The following is a 23,900-nucleotide window of genomic DNA, read 5'->3' as shown; positions in this document are numbered from 1 at the left end:
CTTAAAAGTCTATGCATAAAACTAATGTAATCACCACATCTAAGCACTGGTAAGCTGCAATGCATTTTTGTTTGTGTTTTGTGGCTTAGATACACTTTACATAGATTTTGCAATGGAACCAGTCTAAGGCCCCATTCACACCTAGGCGTATTGTAATATGCGCGTCTGTCGCACGACCATCACGCGGTTTTTTTACCGCGATTCGCGGTAAAAAAGTTGCACGACCGTCGCGCGATTCCAAAGGCTACTTGGCTGTATCCCAATGGAAAACGCCCTACAAAATGGCCCAAAGTAGTCCCGGGACCTTTTCAGGCGTGGGCCGTTTTGTAGGGCGTTAGGGACGGGTGGAAATACGCATGGGTGGGAACGAGGGCATTGACTACAATGCTATTTATTTTTTTGAGCGTTTTGTAGCGTGTTCGTCGAGCGTAGGACGCGCTACAAAACGGTCAGGTGTGAACGCAGCCTAAGTATCTACAGTTGGCTTAGTAGCCTCTTGCAATCTCATTTATAAAAGCACTGAAGGAGTGGCAGGCCTGGGAGCAAATCAGGTGTGCTGAATGCAAAGGTGCAGACAAGCAACATGCTGACAGAAGAAGACAGATAACCTTATCAGTGTTCTGCTGCTCCTTCACTGTCCAGTCATCAGGCTGGAGGTATAAAGAAGACATAACTGTATTTCCTCTATAGTCCAAAACTGTAACAGAGAAAGGGGTACCATCTGCCTGACTGTGTGACAGGCATGTGTACATCTGGATGAACAGAAAAACAAATCCTTTGGCAGGTAAAACAGCTGCCTTATATGTATTTCATTTGTGTATGTAGCTGTACTGCTATAACCATTGTGGGGATGGTGTTCAAAGAGATCTTCTGTCAAGCATAGTGTCTTGTGCTAAAGCCAAAACATTTTAGTTTAGCCTAATTACAGCAGAGAACCATTTCCAGAATGTTTGCTGTCTCTTCCACGTGCCTTTTGAAGAACTCCACACACTACTTAATATTGTTCCTCAGCAGTGGCTTTCTCCTTTTCATTCTGGGGGCCTGTTTTAACCCTTTGATTGTCATTATGTTTGTTCAAATTGCTTTTATTGTAAAAAAAAAAAAGTAATGTGTACAATATAGAAAATGAAGGATAATAACAGTTGCACAGTCATTAAAGACAATAAACATATTGTATCAAGACTTTAACATGGTACACTGAGAGCAAGAGTATGAAGGCAACTGTCGCACCTAGTACACCTCACATCCGTTTGATAAAGGAGAGACATTAGTACTCATGTAAGACAGAAAAGAAAAATAGGATAAAGGAGAAAAGGAAGGAAACAGAGGGAGGTAAAGGATGAGCAATAGGGTAGGAAGTTAAGAAAAGGGGAAGGAAGAAAAGTAGAAAGAAGATTTTTGTACTGCAAGGTACACCCACCTGCGAAATATGATACAGATACAGATATAACACCTTATAAAACCAAAAAGAAAAAATGGGAAAAAGTAATCAATCGGTAGATGTATTCCAGGAAGAGAGCCTTGTCTCTGCCATGGAGTCCTTATAAAGTATCCAAGCCGACCACATCTGAGTGAATCTAGAACAGGACCCACTGCCCTTTGCAACCAACTCTCTCCATGTGCATAATATCATTAATAACATCGAGCAATTCCATTATAGAAGGGGGATGTGAAGACTTCCAGTGTCTTTCACTTGCCGAGCCACAAAAATAAAAAAATCATACAATCGATTTCTTAGCTCTGGGTAAGGAATATGGGAGCAACGTTAATAGAGTCAAGGAGGCAGAATTCCCCACTGAAGCTACATACACCTTATTATAGCGTTCCAAAACCTGAGCCCAAAAATCATAAATTGACCTACAGGACCACCAAATGTGGATATAGGTTCCCACAACCTCGGTACATCTCCAGTAAGTATCTGACACTGAGGGAAAGATCCGATTCAGCCTCACCGAGGTAAGTTACCACCTGGTAAAAATTTTAAAATTATGTTCTTGTAGTTTACAAGAGATTGACAATTTATGGGTAAAAAGGAAGATCTTGCTCCACTCAGATGGACCTATGGCAGAACCCAAGTCTGAAATCCACTTAATTGTATATGCAGGGGAAGTAGAGAACAGATGAGCCGTGTAAATGGAGTGCAATAAAGATATCGTATGAATCGTGGGGAAAGGAGCAGAGCACAAGGCTTCAAATTATGTCAAATCACGGTATATGTCGGATAAGGGTTGTAATGATCGATAATAACTATGTAATTGTTCATACTGCAGCCAAGCACTCTTAAGAATGTGAGAGTTCAATGAAAGCGTATCAAAAGGAACCAAGGAAGTGCCAGAAAGAACATGGTGTAATTGAGGCCAATAGGAGCTATCCCAACCTAGAAAGCCAGGAGCTCGGCAGCCTGCAGGAAACAATGGGTTATCTAACAAAGAAGTGAAAGGACTAGGGAGGGTAGAGAGGGTCAAAGATCAAAAAGATAGATGCCAGCAGCGGAGAGTCGAAAATGTCAAAAGGGGGCATCTGATCCTGATGTCCAAGGAGATGAAAAGGTACACAAGGAGCAGCTTTGGGATGTAAAGGAGAACTCCGTATTTCCAATTCCACCCATTGTTTCTGCGAACCATGGTGAAACCAATCAAGAATCCTCGTGCACAGTGCTGCTTTATAAAATAATGAAAAATTGGGAGGACCTGCTCCGCCCTGTGTTTTTGGTTGAAATAAAATCTTACAATTCAAATGAGGTCTCGAGGATGCCCAAACAAAATCACTGATAGGATCTAGGTAAAATAATGGGAATCATTCGAAATAAATAGAGGAATTTAGGCAAGATGTCAATTTTAATAACATTAATTCTACCAAACCAAGACAATAATTTAGAGCGCCTGTTTTGGAGGTCAAGATTGGTTTTACGTAGGAGAATTTGGACGCCGTTTTTGCCGTCTACGGATAGAAGACAAGCCAATATTTTATGTTTACGAGCCAACTCGATAAGAGTGAGGGTCTTACATGTATTGTCCCTAGCCTCTTTTTTAAAACTTAAAAAATGTTTGCATTTTTTTTTTCTTATATGTTACATTCATTTTTAAACACTTTTTTTTAACAGGGTTATTGCAATCACATTGGGGGCTAACAAACACCCTATGTAATAGCAGATAGGGTGTGACAGGTCCTCTTTATGGAGACATCAGGCCTAATGTCTGCTTCCTCAGCTTTATCTCCTGGCTCTAAGAGCCGGAGACTGTAAAGAGTGACACCGGAAGTGATGTAATACATACCGCTGAATCTCTCTCCGATCGTTGCGGGGAGACCCGCCGAGCTGCTCCCGGGCGCCGCATGGGGACAGCAGTGCCCGGGAAAGCCAACGGCTGCTGTAGCCGTGTTCGTGTTTTAACCACTTCTGTGGGCCGCCGTCTACAGACGTATTGCGGCCCAGAAGTGGTTAATTATTGCAGCCTGAGTTGCTTTTTTACGTTGTATTATGTACCATATTCTAAGGGTACATTTACATTAAAAAAATATAACTTACTTTGTGGGATACTATAACTAGACCTCTGCAGAAAAACTGGAAGGGGAAATACATTGCTTCCTACAGCAAACGGGCACAAAGGTTTCTGCAAGTTTCACATTCCACTTAGGCTTTTTAAAGTATACTCTATCAAGTGGTGCCAACACTTTTCATAGCTAATAAGCATAATTACATCCTTCAAATCTAACATATCCCAAACAGAGAAAATGATTTACCAAACAATAAAATTTGACTTCCTTTGATCAAGATTAAAGGCACACTGAGGGGGGAAATGTTAAATTCAACACTAAATGGAATAAGAGTGACTAAATGCTATATTTTTTTAACAATTTTAAGCCTCAGTACATTTCACAGTAGTGGTCTATAACAATTAGGACTATGCACACCTTTTTACTTCATTAATCAAAAAGGAAATTGGGATTCTATGGATGCTCTTTTCTTTAAGACTGAGGTCAGACTAAGCATTTTAAAGCCAAACTCCAGGCAGATATAACATACACAAATTAATGAATGAGTTTAGAGAGGGAAAGGGAGAAGCAGCACAAGCAGCCAATGAGACGTGTGAAGGACAAAGTGCAGAGTGACAGAGGGATGAGCTCATCAGTCTGGTGCTTTTCATTAAACAGTCCAGTCACAGGTGGGGGGAATGTAAGCCAAGAGGTCAGGGATACATCATTGGTTGCTAGGACACAGGCAGCAACCAGCATCCTAGTGAATTAGGATGATGGAAGGGATAAAACGAATGCACGGCCCCGAGCGGGAAGCTGCCACATTTAGCAATACCGAAACTAATTTAATGACTTTCTGCAGGAGCTGGAGGTTCATTTTGGTGGGTGAACAGGCCCTTTAGTTCACCTCTTCAGCGGGTAATTTCCCTTTAATCCTCCCACCCCCTTGTGCACAGCACCCCAGCAAAATAATCACCAATTTTAACAATCTGTACTGCCCTGCCTGGACCCACACAGTTTGTAAGTAAAATGTCTCCACTCAACCACAGAAAAAAAAATGGAGCAAAGGTACCCAAGCACAGTAGGATGCAAGAACCAGGCAGGGCCAGTGAAGCGTGCTAGAATGGAGAGGAAGCTAACCACAAGCATTTTAGCATGTGGAATATGCTCAGAGAAGAGGATCTTGTTGTAGCACAAAGCTGGATAGTCTGTAATAGTGATTATAGCCTATGGAGAGAGGGTCTCTCTGCAGCCCTGTCCCTGCTCCCCAGGTCAGCTTGCCCCCCTTCTGCTAAACAGAGACCCAAGCTTTGCTTTTTTTGTATAAAGCTGGCAGATCAAAGCTGATGACTCACACATCTCAGCCAAAGCTTGAATGGCATGTCATTGAGAGGAAACTAATATGGCAAACACCATCATTTGATTGTTTATTTTCAGTCACGGTTTTTCATGGTTATTGACACCAATTATTGCTAACAACATTGTTTTCCACTTGTCATAACATAGCGATAAAGTTGCATGTTAGAAACAGTTGTTATATATACACTTATAATTTAATGTCCACTAATTGAATCATTAGCGCTGTATATCCAGTTGATATATTCTTAGACCCACGGGTTTATAGTACAGCAGCTTTCCATTAACACTATGTGACACTTTAATAGGACTTATCAGTTGTCACAGTAGGTCTTAGTCACACAATTTTAAATGTATTGTTTAATCACTGCTCACTGGTATATGGTACAAATTGTATTGGTATAGGTTCATATGTTAACCAATTGAATATCTTAGCGCTGCTCATCCAGTTAAACTATTGAGAGCAAACTGCAGAGCCCTCAGCAGACCCTCCCTGGTTGGCTATTAGGAGGCACTGGATTCACAACAGGTCTATGCAAACCTACCCCATCCCTTTCCTGCCTGTGCCTCCCCCAGATATTTTAAAATCCATTTGCACCTTTCTAAGTGATTAGCATTTATTGCGGTAATGTAGAGGTGCAGTTATGATATACATGTGTGAACAATTTACTCACATTGCAGGCCTTTTTCATTTTTTTTATGATCTTAATATTAGGCCTGAATTCTAGAAATTCAAAATGTTCTCCAAAGGAAATTCAGCCTGACACCGGGGTTGGATTGTAAAGCAGGCTGTAACAAGCTGCCCCCTCCCTGTAATACTGTGAAACACAATAAACACCAGCATCTACACATAATACACTGTCAAGGGGGGTGTGATGCCACTATGAATACAGAGGCCGCCATTTCCATGAGGATGAAGAGGAAAGTTAACAAAAAGCATAAGTTTATGTGTTCATATACAGCAACTGCACATGTCTGCTTCATTTGAAATGGGCTTTAAAGTTTGTGGAAGGCAGGCAGTGTATCTTTTCAGTGTGATGAACAGACAAGAGCCTGTGCTGAGACAGGGCTCTGTCTGTGGACTTAAAGAAACAGCAGCACAGGGGATGATGTGCGTGTGTTGAAAACAATAAACTATGAGTTCTCCTGAGTGGTCTAAACAATCAACTATGAGTTCTCCTGAGGAAGTCTATTCCACATTTTTACAGCTCTCACTGTGAAGAAGCCTTTCCGCCCCCTTGCTCTTTGCAATAACCTGAAAAAGAACTTTGCATTAAGTTCACAATATCGACTATTGGAGTGATTATATCCCCGTTGAACAACTCTTGTAAAGAGAGCACAAATTCAGTTTAGTTACTCTTCCTTCATAGGTGAGCTCCTTAGTTGCTCTTCTCAACACCCTTTTTGTGAACTGGTGCTCAAAATTGAACTGTGTATTCCAGATGAGGTCTTACTAATGCTTTGTACATGGGTACAATTATGTCTCTGTCTCACTGGATACCATTATTAATACAAGAATACATTAGAAACTGCAGTTTGGAATTGTATGCGGTTATCACGTTTATGATCTACCAGAAAACCAAGATCCTGCTAGACTCCCCTAGGTGTTCTCCCCTTTAAATATACACTATATTGCCAAAAGTATTGGGACACCCCTCCAAATAATTGGATTCAGGTGTTCCAATCACCACCATGGCCACAGGTGTATAAAATCAAGCACCTAGGCATGCAAACTGCTTCAACAAACATTTGTGAAAGAATGGGTCGCTCTCAGGTATGTGGTACCGTGATAGGTTGACACCTGTGCAGTAAGTCCATCCGTGACATTTTCTTGCTACTAAATATTCCACTGTCAACTGTTAGTAGGATTATAACAAAGTGGAAGCAACTTGGAACAACAGTAACTCAGCCATGAAGTGGTAGGCCACGTAAAATGACAGAGCGGGGTCAGTGCATGCTGAAGCGCACAGTGCGCAGAAGTCGCCAACTGTCTGCAGAGTCAATAGCTACAGACCTCCAAACTTCATGTGGCCTTCAGATTGGCGCAACAAGAGTGCGTAGAGAGCTTCATGGAATGGGTTTCCATGGCCGAGCAGCTGCATCCAAGCCTTACATCACCAAGTGCAATGCAAAGCGTCGGATACAGTGGTGTAAAGCGCGCCGTCACTGGACTCTAGAGAAGTGGAGACGTGCTCTCTAGAGAGACGAATCACAGTTCTCTGTCTGGCAGTCCGATGGATGTGTCTGGGTTTGGCGGTTGCCAGGAGAACGATACTTGCCTGACTGCATTGTGCCAAGTGTAAAGTTTGGTGGAGGGGGGATTATGGTGTGGAGTTGTTTTTCAGGGGTTGGGCTTGGAACCTTAGTTCCAGTGAAGGGAACTCTTAAGGCATCAGCATACCAAGACATTTTGAACAATTTCATGCTCCCAACTTTGTGGGAACAGTTTGGGGATGGGCCCTTCCTGTTCCTACATGACTGCGCACCAGTGTACAAAGCAAGGTCCATAAAGATATGGTTGAGTGAGTTTGGGGTGGAGGAACTTGACTGTCCTGACCTCAACCCGATAGAACACGTTTGGGATGAATTAGAGCGGAGACTGCGAGACAGGCCTTCTCGTCCAACATCAGTACCTGACCTCACAAATGCACTTCTGGAAGAATGGCCAAACATTCCCATAGACACACTCCTAAACCTTGTGCACAGCCTTCCAAGAAGAGTTGAAGCTGTTATAGCTGCAAAGGGTGGGCCAACTCAATATTGAAGCCTACGGACTAATACTCGGATGCCATTAAAGTTCATGTGCGTGTGAAGGCAGGAGTCCCAATACTTTTGGCAATATAGTGTATAATGCATGCATGTTTTTAGCCTCTAAGTGCGCAACTTTACATTTTCAAAATTAAACCTCATTTGCCACATACAGTATAAATAATTTGATACTGACAGAATTTTCAAAATTCTGGCTCTGTACGCCACCACAATGGATTTGAAATTAAATAACCGATATGCAATTGAAGTGCAGACATTCACCTTATATCCAAGGGGCTGAACAAAAACATCATATGAAATGTTTAGGAACTGCAACGATTTTCACACAGTCCCCTTATTTCAGGGGCTCAATTATAATTTGACAAACTAACACAATCATAAGTAAAATGTTTATTTTTGAATACTTTGTCGATAATTATTTGCAGGCAATGACTGCTTAAAGGAATACTATGAGGTGAGTGATTTTCACTCAACCTCATAGTTCGACCTGAAGTGTGACAATGAAACTGTCACACGTCGTCTCAAAAGATCGGGAAGTGAGCAAAAACATACAGTCGCTCGCTCACTTCTCGATCATGTCCCTGCAGGGAGCTGTGACTCTCAGTCACGGCTCCCTGAAGGGATTTCCCCCCTCCGGACGGGGGAGGGGGCGGGTACAGCTGGCTCTGCTTCTAGATAGGCAGAGCCAGCTGTCAATCACACAGCTGTGGGGATCTCGACAGTAATGTCGGGATCCGTCCCGGCTGCGGCGTTCTCAGTTTATACTGAGCTTTGGGTCATGGGAGGACGCTAGTTTGTGTCCTCCCGTGACCCTTAGGAGAACTATGGGGGAAAACACTTACCCCGTAGTTCTCCTTTAAAGTCTGGAATGTATGGGCATTACCAAATACTGGCTGTCATCAGTTGTTGTTTGTTTGAGGGTCTTTCTGCCTTAGGTTTTGTCTTCAGCAAGTGAAATACATGCTCGATCGGGTTGAGATCAGGTTATTGACTCGGCCATTGCAGAATATTTCACTTGTTTGCCTTAAAAACAACTCCTGGGTAGCTTTCACGGTATGTTTTGGGTCATTGTCCATATGTTAAGTGAAGCGCCGTCCAATCAGCTTCGCTGAATATGGCTGAATCTGAGCACACAATATATCATTATACACTTAAGAATCCCCGACTGCTTCTGCCACATCATCAATAAACACTAGTGACCCAGTGCCGTTGAAATCCATGCATTCTCATGTCATCACACTTCCTCCGCTCTGTTTTACAGATGATGTGGTATGCTTCGGATCATGAGCTGTTCCAAGCCTTCTCCATACTTATTTTGTCCCATCATTCTGGTACGGGTTGATCTTAGTTTCATCTGTCCAAAGAATGCTGTTCCAGAACCGGGCTGGCCTTTCTATTCTTGAGGCTAATAAATGGTTTGCACCTTGTGATGAAACCTCTGTATTTGCTCTCGTGAAGTCTTCTCTTCATGGTAGACTGGGAGAGTGTTCTTCACTTGGCTGGATGTTGTGAAAGGGTTTTTCTGTTTTTCTGTGTTCTGTGGGAAGAATCTTACAATCTGCCACTGTTGTTTTCCGTGTAAGTCCAAGCCATTTTTGTTCACCAGCTCACCAGTGCGTTCTTTTTCCCCAGAATGTACCAAACTGTTGATTTGGCCACTTCTAATGTTCCTGCTATCTTTCTAATGGATTTCTGTTTTGGTTTTTTTCGCAGCCTAAGGATGGCCTGTTTCACTTGTATTGAGAGCTCCTCTGAACGCATATTGTGGGTTCACAGCAACAGCTTCCAAATGTGAATGCCACACCTGGAATCAACTCCAGACCTTTTACCTGCCTAATTGATTATGAAATAACAAAGGAATAGCCCACACCTGTCCTTGAAACAGCTTTTGAGTCAATTGTCCAATTACTTTTGGTCTCTTGAAAAAGAGGGGGCTACATATTAAAGAGCTGTAATTCCTAAACCCTTCCTCCAATATGGATTTGTATACCCTCGACTAGCAGCTGAGACTGCACTTTAAGCCCAGATTTTTTATTTAACTCTAACTTGAATTTATTTGGTAAACAGCCAAAATAACAAAACTTGTGTCAGTGTCCAATTATTTCCAGACCTAACTGTAATTGCCAAATTAAACAGTGCATTCAGGTCAGCCTGTAAGTTAGAGACATCGTGTAGGAACTTTATTCCTTTATATAACTTGTCATCTGCAAACACAGAAACTAAAGTTTTATTCCTAAATGATGCATCATTTCAAAATAGGTGAACCTTGGGGTATACCTGGGGCCGGATTAACATATGGCTAATGGAGCACCAACTCCAGTCCCACCACTTAACATACACATTAGTTGCCTGAGTTTAAGTGTGTCAAATGCTATAGCAAAGTGCAAGTATACTATATCCACAGCCACTTTGTCTAAATTTTGTCTTACTTCCTCATAAAAAAGAAGTAGATATGTTTGACAGCATTGGTCTTTTATAAATTCCATGCTGGCAATTTCTTATATAATAATTATTTATTTTTTTTAGCAAAAACTCTGTGGTCCTTGATCAAACTCTCGAGTATCTTTCCCACTATATCAGTTAAACCTACTGGTCTGTACTTACTTGGTAAAGACTATGATCTTTTTCTAACTATAGGCACCACTTTGGTCTTGGGCCGATCTATTGGTACCAAGCCAGTCATTAAAGAGTCTCTAAAAACTAGAAACAATGGCTTTTAAATAACAGAGATCAACTCACATGGTGTAAACCATCTAGTACAGGTGCTTTATTAACCTTTATTTTGACTGTTTGTAGACCATATCAATTTTGAGCCATTGTAATTCATTTGAGACTGTCTTAATACTACTCCAGTTTTGGACATAAACGTCACAATTTTCCTTGGGTATAAACAGCCGAAGAATGTATTTAACAGATTAGTGACTGACTCTGAGCTATCTTGTAAGAGGCCTACATGTTCAGACCTGATCTCTTTACTATTAATACACTCATCCTCCATTACATCATGCTGGCAGGCCAGTTCATATAGAAGCAGATACAGATATAGAACATCATACTGTATGGGAGATAAACATTTATTCTGCTATGAATTGGTGAGGTGACCACAGAAAAAGGGAAAGATGCAGTTTATTCATGTGTTAGGTTCTTTGAGACACCAAAGAAAAAGTATTCTTTAAACAGCATGTAGGTTTAAAAAAAAAAATGTGCCAGAGATATAAGGCACTTTTAGATACAGTTATTATTATGACTGTCAACTTGACCGCACAACAATCTAGATCCTGGAGCAACAGGACAGATTTACTTGAACAACACAGCTTGATTTATACATTTCTTCCTCTAATGCTTTGAAATAACACTGCATAAATGTAACACATGATCCAGATTACTTCTAAAATTGTACGTGCATGCTAAGTTAGTAACTGACACAGGTACAATGATAAATATGACACAGATGTTTGCAAAACATGGGATTCCGCCAATAATGTAAATGAGTGAGATCATGTAATCACAACAAAATTGCTTGTTCCGGCAGGTTGATTAGGGGCTTTATGTTTAGGGGATTGTGAGTGTTGTGAACTATAGTCCCCATAAGTTCAGCTAGTAAACTCCTGCCTGATTGCCTTACCCCTCCAACTGTTTTGTAATTGGTTGATTGTCAATTTGTAACACTATTGAAAGGTTAGTGGGATGTCTGTTTTTTGGTACTCTGTGCTTGAACCACTGCTATATCACCATGGAGTGGTTTGTTTCACAAATGTTGCAAAGAGTAATGGGCTAGTGACCCTAGAGGGGGCCGGCTGCATTGTTGCAAGCTGACACCACATCACAGCCCTCAGGAATGCCCAACCAAGAGGTCACAGGAGCAGGGTTGCTACATTGAAGAGACAGGATAAATTAGGACAGTAAGTCGGTGCTCAGGCAAAGGGCAGAGCAGTTGGAAGGCAGAGAGTAGTCAAGGTCCCGGCAGAGTCAGCAACAGGGGTTGGAGACAAAAATTCAGGCAACCTGGGTACATAGTTAGTCAGGTTGAAAAAAGACACAAGTCCATCGACTTGTAAGCAATTGGTAAATGAAACAGCAGCAATCTAATGCAGAAGGTAGCTGGCAAGAAGACACAGCACTAACCACATCAAGGGATAACGATTAAAAGTCCTACACAGCCTGCTACGATGCCCGGCATCAGGAATGCACTCTGATGCGTGACAATGCATGCCTGCTTACACATACAGCTAACCATAGTCAAAAGACCAATGCGAGCATGGCCTCCCACTGATGGACAGGATGGACGTGTCCCAGCCTGTGCAGACACTGATCCCTGAGGTACTGTAACATAATGTCTTCAATGTTGAGATGAGAGCTCTGTGGGGACCATGCCCAACTGTTGCAAAATTCCTAATTTTTCTTTTTCACTGCTGACACTTCTTTATAATTTTGGCCATTTGCTTGGGGTTATTGTCATGCTGCTGAAGAAGGTTGAAAAGGATCAGATGCCTTTTTGATGGTATTGCACAATGATAAGTGAAAATAATCTGCGCTCCTGGATCTAACTAAAATAGATAAAACTAGATAAACCTAAAGCAGCTAAGAAATGAAAGGAGAAATCTCCTTAGAATGAACGGAAAAAATGTAACCAAGCGCTAAAGGTTAAATCAATGATAAGTACCTAGGTGTATTTCTCAGCAGTGAAAATGCCATTAATTTTGACCAAATCAACAACTTTATTTGCAGAAATGCAGCTGCTAACCTGCAGCTTCAAAGTATTTCACTGATGCCTCTAGCCCTTCAGTAGACAAACTGTTTTCTGTTAGAAATTGCTGGTTGTTAAAGAAGTATTATCACATTTGAAAAATCATAGTTAAATCCCCGAAGGGACCAAGTGCACAGTATCGGTTTGATGCTTTGTGCATTGTGATGTCCTGCATCTGACATGTCTCGAACTAAAAATCCTGAAACATTTACAGCTTCTTATAGCCCACATCTTCCCCATTGTACTGTTCAGTCCAACAACAGAACCTCTAAACCATGTATACAAGTTTTAGGTACTGCTTTGCAGTCACATGATTTGCTGTTGTATTTGCACTAATGATGTATTATTATGTATTACCTTCCACTTCAATAAAACACACATTGGTAGTAACAAGATCGTTTGTAAATACGTTTGAACTGTAGAGTATTCATATTCACATTTCACCTTTGTACTTTTTAAATTGGCACAAAGTAAACAATGCACATGTACTGACAATGTTTAGAAATTCTGTCACAACCATAAAAAAATATGATCACATTTAATGATTACAGGGAGTGGTTGTCTGTTTCCAGTTTACAAAGACAATGAAGAGTGACTTATACATGCACAGACAATGAGATGTAGTTCATATACTCTGGCACTATACAGAAACTGGATACTTGAATTACTTGGAAAAAAAAATCTAGAAACAATGCAGTTCTTTCAAAATGCATTGAAACTGTGCCAAGAATTTCTAATATACGATCTAAACAACATGGCAATGAATAGGCATTATATTATTATACACAGACCCCAGTTGCTTGCCAGAAATGATATCTCCAGACAAAACAAAATACTTAAATTAAAAACAGGGAGTATGCCGCAGCGAGCTGGACCTCAGCTAAACAAATATATCACATCTATTGCTGGCCAGAACACTCTTACAATGTATAATGAAAAGAACATAGTTCATGCATAGATTAGCCCTACACAAGAAAATTAGATACAGAGTAAACAGCCATTAATACATGTTCAACTTAAATACTTATTTATACTTTTTTTTTTAATTGTTAAGGGAACTGTTTGCAACTAATTCTTATACTTCAATCTAGTTTTAGGGCATGCACTACTTTTTTCCACCACACCGCAACACACGGTAATGAGGTGACATGCGTTGCAGTGCAGTCGAGTGCATTTGGGTGCCATTTAGAAGAATGACAAGGCACCTGCCAGACTGTAATGCACGGTAGACGCGTTGTGTGGGACCATACATGAATCGCATGGAACCATACAATTAACGCAGGGTCTTGGTGCCTTGAATCCTAACATGCAGCAATGATTAACCGCACAATACTTCAAATGTGTATGATTAATCGGCACTATACTGTATGCTACCTAGGTAGCTTTTCCCATAAGAAGCCAAGTGTTCTATCTGCATAGCAATCAATTGATATTGTTAGTAGTTAATCACTAACAATTTTCAAAGCATAAGGCCATAAAGCGTGCACATCTGTGCAGAGCCCTGCACCCAGAAGTGACAGCTGGCCTGAACTGCAATTGCACATTCCTGCAGGTATGGATGACTACCTCTAGCAGCCACATGCATGACTTTCAGAGGCAGATGCATGATGGGATTTGTAGTTGCAGCACAGCTGGAGGGCTGACGTTTGGCTACACTGCACTAGGGAAACCCTCATTCTATGCTGGCATAGAAACTGTCTTTCATTAAGTCTAAGTTTGGAGTATGTCACTTTTGTCACATGGGCAGTTATTGGGTAAAAAAAGACAAAAAAGTACTGAATTTTAGAATACAGAAAAATCTTACCTGAGTCTGCATCATGGCTCGTTCAACACGTCGCGTGCTTCCTCTCTCCAATTTTGCCCTCAAAATTAATGCAGTAGTCTGCAGGGCCCAGAATCTGGGCTGTGAAAGCAAACACTGGAAAATAAAAAATGAATTAATATTTCCATCACTTTAATAAAAATGTTGCCATTTATATTATTTTTAAAAATGAACGTTGGTAGAGGGAGGCTCTATTTCTGTAGAAAACACAAAACCACCAAGGCTTTATCTAGTGCAGATAAAAGTTTTATTGGAATCAAGTACAAAACAATCAATACTCAAAAACGCAAGCATGTAACAGGACCTTCTTAGAATCAAGACTGCAAAAACAACTGCTGCATCAAGAAGAGGGACATATCTCATGCAGGGATAACAACCGGCGCTGTGCTCGTGTCACACACCCCTGCTACTGAGTGCTGACATGTTTCCGGGGACATGCCCCCTTCCTCAGGACTCTTAATTGTTTTGTACTTGATTCCAATAAAAGTTTTATCTGAACTAGGAAGGCGCGTTGTTGATTTTGTGTTTTCTACAGATGATTCTAGTCTCCCTGTTTAAGCTGGGCTGCCTCCATAAGTTGCTTGATATGAAAACTTTTTTGGCTTCAAGATGGGTTTTCTGGAGCTGGTGTGAAATTGTGCTAATGGAGGCTACATTTCTCCCTGATTGCTCCTTTTCTGCAGGAAGAGCCAGTTTATCCATTGATGGGTGTTATGTGCTCATGAGAAGCTCATTTAATCAGGTACCATTATGCCACTGCAGTGGCTTGCCTTTACTGAGAAAATAAATTCCTGCATATGGCTACCCCAAAAGACAGTAAAAGTAAGAATGCTACCATCACAACATTTTCATTTCAAAATGTAAACTTGATTTTATACCGTTTTCCTTTTTTCCTATTAAACTTCTATTATTCTTCACACAAGAAGGTTTACGTTTCCTTTAAGGAGAAACTGGGAGAACAAATAATTCTGGCACAGCATTGTATTTAAATTCTTTCTTATCAGAAACTAAAAGAGTATTATATTTCCAATGGAGGCAGGTGGAGGAGTTGTTCATGCATCTGCAGAATTCATCCACAGCCCAGCATGTTTCAAAAAGAAAAGTTGACACAATTTATATAAATCATTTTAGGCTGAGAAAAGGGAGTCTTGAGGTAAAAGCAGACATATTACATTAGAGATAATGAAGGAAGCAGGGACTAGTTGCACAGAAAAAGAAAAACCAATTACAGAAAACTTTTGCAGCAAGCTTTTGCTCTCTATCAATTACATTAGCTTGGAATGGTAATAAGTTGTGGTTCTAAATAGCTGGATAGCCACAAGTCTTGTCATCAGTATAACATGCCTGTAATTATATACAGCACATTAAGCCTTTAATATAACAAGACACACAATGGAAACAAGAACATGTAAAAAAAATTGCAGCTGAAGAAGATTTATGTATATAAATAATCTGATTTCATATAGAAGATCTAAGAGTGTGGCAGACTGGTTTCTATCAGCCAAACAGCTGAGGTAATACAAGGAGATATATATACACAGTGCGTTTGTAAAGTGAGATCATCCACTAGAAATATTATCAGCAACGACAGTTTCCTTCAAACCTGCAAGATGTCAGAATTTTAGGGCAAATAAAGTGCAACTGATTCAAAATTGTCAGTAATAACGTGGTTAAATACATTGAAAAATGTCTATAGGTCCAACCTCTCAAGTCCTGTACTTTTGACCCAGATGGAGGCAAAAGAAACTCCAAAAACAACTGCATTCCTCCTTCACAGTGTATTTCCTGAACTCGCAAGGGTAGTCTCATCCATTCTTTGGATAAAAACAGTGCCATATTATCCTCGGTAGATATAACTGCAGATGCTATTATTTTCATTATAAACCTTTTTAAACTCCATAACCAATTTTTCTGCACAACCTTGTGCAGCAGGAAACCAGATTGTTTCTGGACCTAAAATGCATCCCAATATTTCCCTATGCTCTTCTTGGCCTCAGTTCACACCATCGCAGTCAGTTCCAGACCAGACCAGAAAAATACTGAGAGTGTCACTGAATTCTTTGTAGAACTTGTGGAAGCCTGCCCAGAGCTGTATGATGCGAGGCATGGGCAATATAAGAACAATATTAAGAAGATGGGCAAGTGGAGAGGCATTGCTGTCCAGGTTGTCCCTGGCTATGATCATTTCAGCAGCTCTGAAAAGAACAATTGTGGTAAGTTCATGTCTCTTATGTGCAAGCATTGTGCTGCTCTTTTCCTGGCTATCTGTAGGTCTTGCAGAGGTCCCCCCCAGCAAGACATAAAATTGAACGCGTCAAAAACGCGTCACAAACGCAACACAGTGCTTTTCAGATCTGGTCCAGAAAATGGTGTGAACCTGCCCTTACACCTTCTACTTCATACTCCTGATTCTCGGTGTACACCAGGGACAATGCCAGGCCAATTTGAAAATGTTTCCGTTATTATTATTGGTTATAATTAGGTACAGTGTTAAAGTTTCAAAGTAAAATCTAAATTTCCCCCCTAGATTTGATCACATATCTTTTATGTGCCTAATATAATTCTAGGATTCCCCTCCATGAGGCTCCCCAACATAGTGATGGGCCAGTAGGAATGTATGTACACAATTTGGTAGGGGGTAGTGGGAAAGACTTGGAGACAGCTAAATCATATACCAGTACCTCTACTTCTTCACACCTTATATATATTGCCAAGTGAGATATTTCTTACTGGGAGGTGTACTTCAACACGGGGTGTTTATCTTTAGTTTTCAGAGCATACTGGGCTTTCTAGTAAGAACACCCAATAGTGCCTATACACCTTTTGAGTATTTAAGCCTAAATGTACACAACTCTGTATGAGATCTGAGAGGAGGTAGTGTACATCCCTCTTATGTCTCATGCAGTTGATTATGAATAGAGCTAAACAGCAGATCAAATTACAACTTAATGACAGAAAAATAGTAAAACTATGTATTGGAGCGCAGATTTAACCACATCAACTACTGGCTGCAAATGATAAAAATAAAATACTCATATGTAGTATTTCATATTAAACTAACTAAACAGAAAGATGATTTTTACATTTTTAGTCTTGAATATATTAAGAAAATACAGACAAACACACTACAAGTTTACTTTAAAAACTGTAAAACTGACAGCTTTGTAAACTCATGGGAACCTAGGGAGGATTTTATCACAGAGCACCCTCTGCACCCCTATGTCATCTCCAAGGGTCTATGACAAGCAATTATGACCACCGGTACAAAAGATTCTCAATATACAATCCCAGAGAATTTTAATAAAATATTATAGAAAGCTATTGGTTTTAAGTGGAATTACCCTTAAAATAGAAAAGAATAATGCACTATTAGCTTTTCAACCCCTACTCTTGACAAATTACTACAGTGAAGTACACCATATCCAAGCCAAGCAATAAGTGCAATATTATTTCTTTTGACATGCATGTAGATTTAGCTTAGAGCATACACCAACTCATCCAGATGGAATACATATTCACACGTCTATTATAAAAGAAACAGTTACAATTTTTATATTTTTCTTAGGGAGAAAGAAAAAATGCCATCACACTTGGGTGGGCTGTTTTAGCATGCTGACTACAATTAACATAAGCAACAACTATACCATTCTCAATGCGTTCCATCTAACCACAGTTCTTAGACACAATTGCATCCCTGCTTACTCAAGCACATCGTTCACTGTCAAAATCACCCAGGCTACAAAGCAAATGCAGATTCACACAAACTCCAGTTCAGAACATCATGTCATGCTTGGTTTGACTGGTGCTTGAGTGTTAAAACCATTTATCTTTAATGAATGTTGATTATGTAAATGCTGTTGATTATGTGAGGCTCTGAAGAATGAGCATGAGCTAGGTTAAACAATGATTTACAAGCTCAAGACATAATGCTTAATGGTAAAAGGGTAACACTAAACCTGACATAGAAAATGGTTAATTTTTTTCCTTTTAGTAAACATTATGCAAATACACAAAAAAATCGTTGAGTTCATCCTATGTTTTTTGAGGTTCTGTAAAGGGCCATTTCATGGCTCAAACAATGTGAAGCTGTAAGGCTTGGCTGAGGCCTTTTTGAATAAATAGTGAATGCATGACAACATTTTCATTAGGAAGCTTTCATAGTATGTTTAAATGAGAAGTAGAGTATTGTACCATGTTAGCCAATGGTTAGTACTGAAAGTATGGAGTTTGAGAGCTTTATTGGCCAACTTAAGTTATTAAAGATGCAAGCTTTCAAGATCCCTTCGTCAGGCTTAAGATGTTTGCATCCTTAATAACTAAAAGTGACGTTAAACTCATTAGCTAAGTCTTAAAAATGCATTCAAGCACCCTAACGATTAACAAACATCTAGCTTATGTTTGCATCAGTCAGCTGTAGCTCCTTGAACCATCTCTGAATTAGTGCTGACATTGTCCTTCCTTCTGGAGGGTGGCTGCTTTTGTTCCCCATGTTTCCTGTGTGTGTTGTAAAGTAGCTGCCACTCCAAACTCACTCTGGTGATGGACTGCAATACAAATTAGTAAACTAAACCTGAAATGGAAGTCCATCATGGGAGCAAGCTTGGAGTGGTGGCAACTTTAAAACGCAAACAGGGACCATCGGCATCAGTTTGAAATGTTCCTCAGCATCCTCATGTCTATGCACAGTGTATAGACGTGAAGATTTACTGGACCTTAGACCACGCAGAGGAGGGTGAGAGACATTTCAGGAACCGGTCTAAGAAGAAGTTGGCTTAGAGCTTTGAGTGAGTAATTCTTTGTTTTTTTTTAACGTAGACACAAACGATTTCTGCTTTAAGTTAGCCAATAAATGGTATCCATTAAACTCCAAACCTTCTGCAATATGTTTAAATAAGAGTAATTAAAATACAATAATCAGTAATAAATATGCAACATGAATAGCTCTTATGTCTGACTGTTGTATTTGGGTACACTATTAAGGGAAAACAACTATGCTCAAATACAAGTTTGGAAGGCCTGTAATAAGGACCAAAAATAATAATTGTAAATGCTTACTGTTTCCTTATAGTATAAAAAAAATCCTCTAATCCATGTAAACCTATGGCTGTGTTCCGGTTAAAACACCCCCCGTTAAATCTTTACAGGGACCATCGGCATCAGTTTGAAATGTTCCTCAGCATCCTCATGTCTATGCACAGTGTATAGACGTGAAGATTTACTGGACCTTAGACCACGCAGAGGAGGGTGAGAGACATTTCAGGAACCGGTCTAAGAAGAAGTTGGCTTAGAGCTTTGAGTGAGTAATTCTTTGTTTTTTTTTAACGTAGACACAAACGATTTCTGCTTTAAGTTAGCCAATAAATGGTATCCATTAAACTCCAAACCTTCTGCAATATGTTTAAATAAGAGTAATTAAAATACAATAATCAGTAATAAATATGCAACATGAATAGCTCTTATGTCTGACTGTTGTATTTGGGTACACTATTAAGGGAAAACAACTATGCTCAAATACAAGTTTGGAAGGCCTGTAATAAGGACCAAAAATAATAATTGTAAATGCTTACTGTTTCCTTATAGTATAAAAAAAATCCTCTAATCCATGTAAACCTATGGCTGTGTTCCGGTTAAAACACCCCCCGTTAAATCTTAAACACCCCCCACACACACATCTACTGCTATGGCTCTCCCAGCCACCTCCCCCCGCCTAAAGCACACCCCTCCTCCCTGCCTCACACGCTCATAAAAACATTCAATGTCAGTCACATCTCATCAGGGACACCTCACCCCAGCTCAGGACACACCCCTGATGGCCACCTCCCCCCACTCACAGCACACTCCTCCCAATACCCCAACCCCTGCTTACAGCGCACCCTTATTATCCAGCTCATAATGGCCCTTCTGTGTAGTGTGTTCCTAACTCTAATCTAGGAGAGCCTCCATAAATGAAATGGATAAGCTATGGATAAACTGAGGGCAGGTATGCTTGGAAGTAATCCATTCTTCCTTGAAGGTACAGTGACACACCAGAAGCCCAGCACAGCACAATGGCAGCTGAAGACCCCCAGTGTGTCCCCAAACCTAAACAAAAATGGCAACCACACCAGTTAATTTATAACTAGCTTTTGAAAGTAAGATGCACATGGAAGGACTTTGGACATAGCACACCTTCCAGCTAGCCTACAAGACAACCAAGTTACACTGCCTAACTAATTGCATTAGAAATAGAGGTTTTACTTGCATGCAGCAGTGAGGGCTGCAGGTGGTGGCGCAGTGGCAAGAGAACAGGCACACAGTCAGGCTATGGTCACTCAGTCTGTTCTATCAGTGAGTATTACCACGCAGAGCTGGAAACGACCTGGGACACATCTTCCAGACCCATCCAGTCTGTGTCCTGGGACTTCAGCACCCACCAGCTCATACTTATTGGGGCTGGTTGCAGGCAGAGTCTGCTCTCTTCTTACTTAAACTCTAAGTTTTATGTTTAAGAAAGAAAGCCATATACATTTTGGTAGAATGTAGGGCTGACACAAACCCTCACGTTTCTTCTTGTTGTTGGTGTCCCTGCTAGCGAGATTCACACTATTTGTCCTTGTGACCACTGTCACCTGTACTGAAAATGTTAATGAAATTAGAATATAGGGGATTCTTAAAATGGGGACAGTTGTTGTGGTAACTATCTGAGACAGGATATCCCTCACTATGGAAAGATTTCCTCTTACTTCTTATTTGTTTATGCCACAGGAAGTAAAGGGAAAAACTCCCCAAACACCAACAAACGTACGGTTGCCTTTTACGTAACATTTCAGTGCAGACATGCATAGTCTATTTGCTTTTTAAATAGTTCAAGTTCTATCCTATTTGTCCATAAAACTTTTTTCCAGTAGTGCTATATCTTCATGAGCACTAAGCCATGCATCTCACTCTTGCTCATGATTTTCCATATGAAAGCACCAGGAACACAGATAAAACCTGCAGATTCCTAGCAGTTATTCGGCTACCTGTTCAAGTATTGTTCGGCATCCTATTGCACTGGCATGTTGTAAAGCTCCCAGCCTAGGAAGTGCAAAAATTATGCTACATTTGTAAACCCTATGCCCTATTGTGAACTGATGGAGGATTTAGCAATCTCTATGCAACAGAGTGAACAGTATTTAAGAACAAGAATGACAAACATCATAACAGCAACAACTGTAAAAAAAAAAAATATTTCTGTATGAGAAAATAGGTTTCATAGTTTCATTCTACATGTGACAAATTTCAATAACCTTTCTTTGCCTTACTCATTGTATTTAATGTGACTCCTCTGCAATGCAGTAATCAACATCCTAAATGGATCACATACACGAAGAGACAAATTCACAATTAATATACAGCTGTTTGATCGAAAGCGTTAATAAGAATGAGTTAAAAAGAATGTACTGGCCTGTCAACGGATTTATCTGGGATACAGGAAAATGTTGGCATTCGCTTGTATTCAATGTTCATTCTTTGGTTTCCGTTTAGGATTTTCACTGCCCTTCCTAGGGTGTCGACACTTTTTTACCACTACAATTCCCATGGGACAAAATCATCCATACAAGCCAAATACATTTTTAGAATAAGGTTCACTCATGAAAAAATGCTTGGTTCACCTACTATAAATCTACAAACAAAAGTTATGTCAAAGCACTACAGCCAATTCATTAATATGCCCTATTAGGAAGCACATCTGTTGTAAATGAAGTGGAGGAAGTCCTATCCCTTCTCTATTAAGCCACATGACAGATTTATGGTTTTGATTGTATACCACTAAGTAATAGTATTCGTAATGAAAGATGTAATTAGTGCATGCCAGTGCATGAATTAAAAAAAAAAAATCAGAAAGGGGTGCAATATGGAATACCTCAATCATACTACAATTAAATGGATTTAATTTCAATTAACTATTTTTAACAGCTTATTTATTATATAAACTCTGGAGTGTTCAATAAACAAAAATAAAGGAAACCTGACGGTAATGAAATATAGAAAAGTGTCGTGGCTAACTTCAAAAATCTAGTTGCCAATACTTTTGGAGTTCCTGACCCAGAGCAGGTATGCATACCTTCACATGCTGCATACTGATTCCAGGTCAAGGACTATGGCAGTGATTCTCAGCCTGTGTAACCTCAGGAACCTCGTTTATCCTTGATCATTAAGTTGCGACCCAAGTAGCAATGCACTAGAACGCAGAGTACTGCAGTGCCACGCGCTCCAGTGCGGGCGATCGAACTGTGGGTGGATTTGGGGCCCATTTAGATGAATGGCAACGCACCTCCCACACCAGAACATGCAGGTCATTTCACTTTCACTTTGTCATTATGGGGTACTGAGTGTAGATTAATGAGAAAGAAAAGAATTCAAACAACTGTTGTATCAGGCTGCAACATAACAAAGTTGAGAAAAGTGAAGGGGGTCTAAATACTTTCTGAATGCACTGTATATAATTTTCTCTTTCTGTTTTTCTCAGACAACTCTCTCCTTTGCTTTCTCTTGCCCATATTCAATGTGGTGCACTAGCTGATACCAAACAGCAGAATGACTGCTTTTCTCCATTTAAATAGGCTGAATGACTGATTACAAGGTTGAAGACATGTGTGATTCAATTTACAAAAAATAGCTAGTTTGAAATATCATTATGATCCAATTATTTATAATCTTTTGTTGGGATACCAACAAACCTGTTCAGGCCATTTTAAAATATATTTGCACAATAAGCAATAATTGTATCTTTCAACACTTTTTTTGCATTACTCGCACGAAACAATTAATATTGATTGCATCACTTTTCACTGATGTTTGAGTTGGTGTGCATTTTTAAAGCAAACCTGTAATATATCAGGGCAATTCCAACTGAGCATATCATGGGGGGAAAAAAAGATTACCAATAAATGCAAAGAAGACAGCTGAAGTAACACAAAAGTCTTCACTTTCTCTATAAAAAGATGTCTGGCCACTCTCATTTCCGAGCCACCCAATTGGTCAGTGAGGCTGCATATCACACTAACGGATCAAAGGGTGTAGCTTGGTAGGCAGGAAGTTAGATTAAGTTAGATTAAGATTACACATCAGAAAATAGTGCTGCCTATATCTCTAGATCTACCTATTTTGACAAATATTTTTTTTTACTGCAGGTCACTTTAAAATTAACCATTCTAGTGGGGCTATCCCAAAACTGCAAAGGTTAAGTGCTCACCTTGGTCTAGGGTCTAAATAAAAAAAATATATACTTACCTGATCCTCAGTCCCACCTTGCTGCTACACCTGTCCCCGCATCTTCTTTGCCCCCAGGCTCATGTGGTCTAATGACCCATGAGTCATTATGTCTAATGCAGTGTATTAGACGTGAGGACGCTGAGGTATGTTCCACCGCTGGAGCATAGGGGGAGAGAGCTAAGAGGTCTCGGGTGAGAATATCTTTATTCGGTCCCCTAGAGAAACACGAGTAGTTAACCCTTGCAATGCTGGAGTAGCCCCACTGTAAGGGTTAGTTTTTATCCTGTCTGGAGTCAAAGCCGGCTCCGACAAGCTCTCATGACAGTCCAGGGCGCCTGGTTACTAGGTAACCAGGAGATGCAGAACTGCCATTGCACAATGAGAACCTGGCGGAGCCGCTGGGATATAATGGAGGTTTCCGCCAGGTTCTCAGTGTGTAATGGCAGTCCAGCGTCCCCTGGTTACTAGGTAACCAGGAGATGCTGAACTGTCATT

General features: G+C 40.3%; 1 protein-coding gene across 1 annotated transcript in view; it reads right to left on the bottom strand.

The window, feature by feature from the left end:
- The window catches only part of TTC27 (tetratricopeptide repeat domain 27), a 267,500-nt gene that overhangs the window by 74,875 nt on the left and 168,725 nt on the right, over positions 1-23,900 (bottom strand). The window contains exon 11 of the mRNA XM_018552894.1: positions 14,151-14,264. Within this exon, the coding sequence (XP_018408396.1) occupies positions 14,151-14,264 (114 nt within the window). The remainder of the gene's footprint in view (positions 1-14,150; positions 14,265-23,900) is intronic.

This window comes from Nanorana parkeri, unplaced genomic scaffold (assembly GCF_000935625.1).
Source record: "Nanorana parkeri isolate BGI_ZX_2015 unplaced genomic scaffold, ASM93562v1 scaffold100, whole genome shotgun sequence".
Lineage (NCBI taxonomy): Eukaryota > Metazoa > Chordata > Amphibia > Anura > Dicroglossidae > Nanorana > Nanorana parkeri.
Note: the sequence above shows the minus strand (reverse complement) of the source record. Positions and strands in the feature narration are given on the sequence as shown.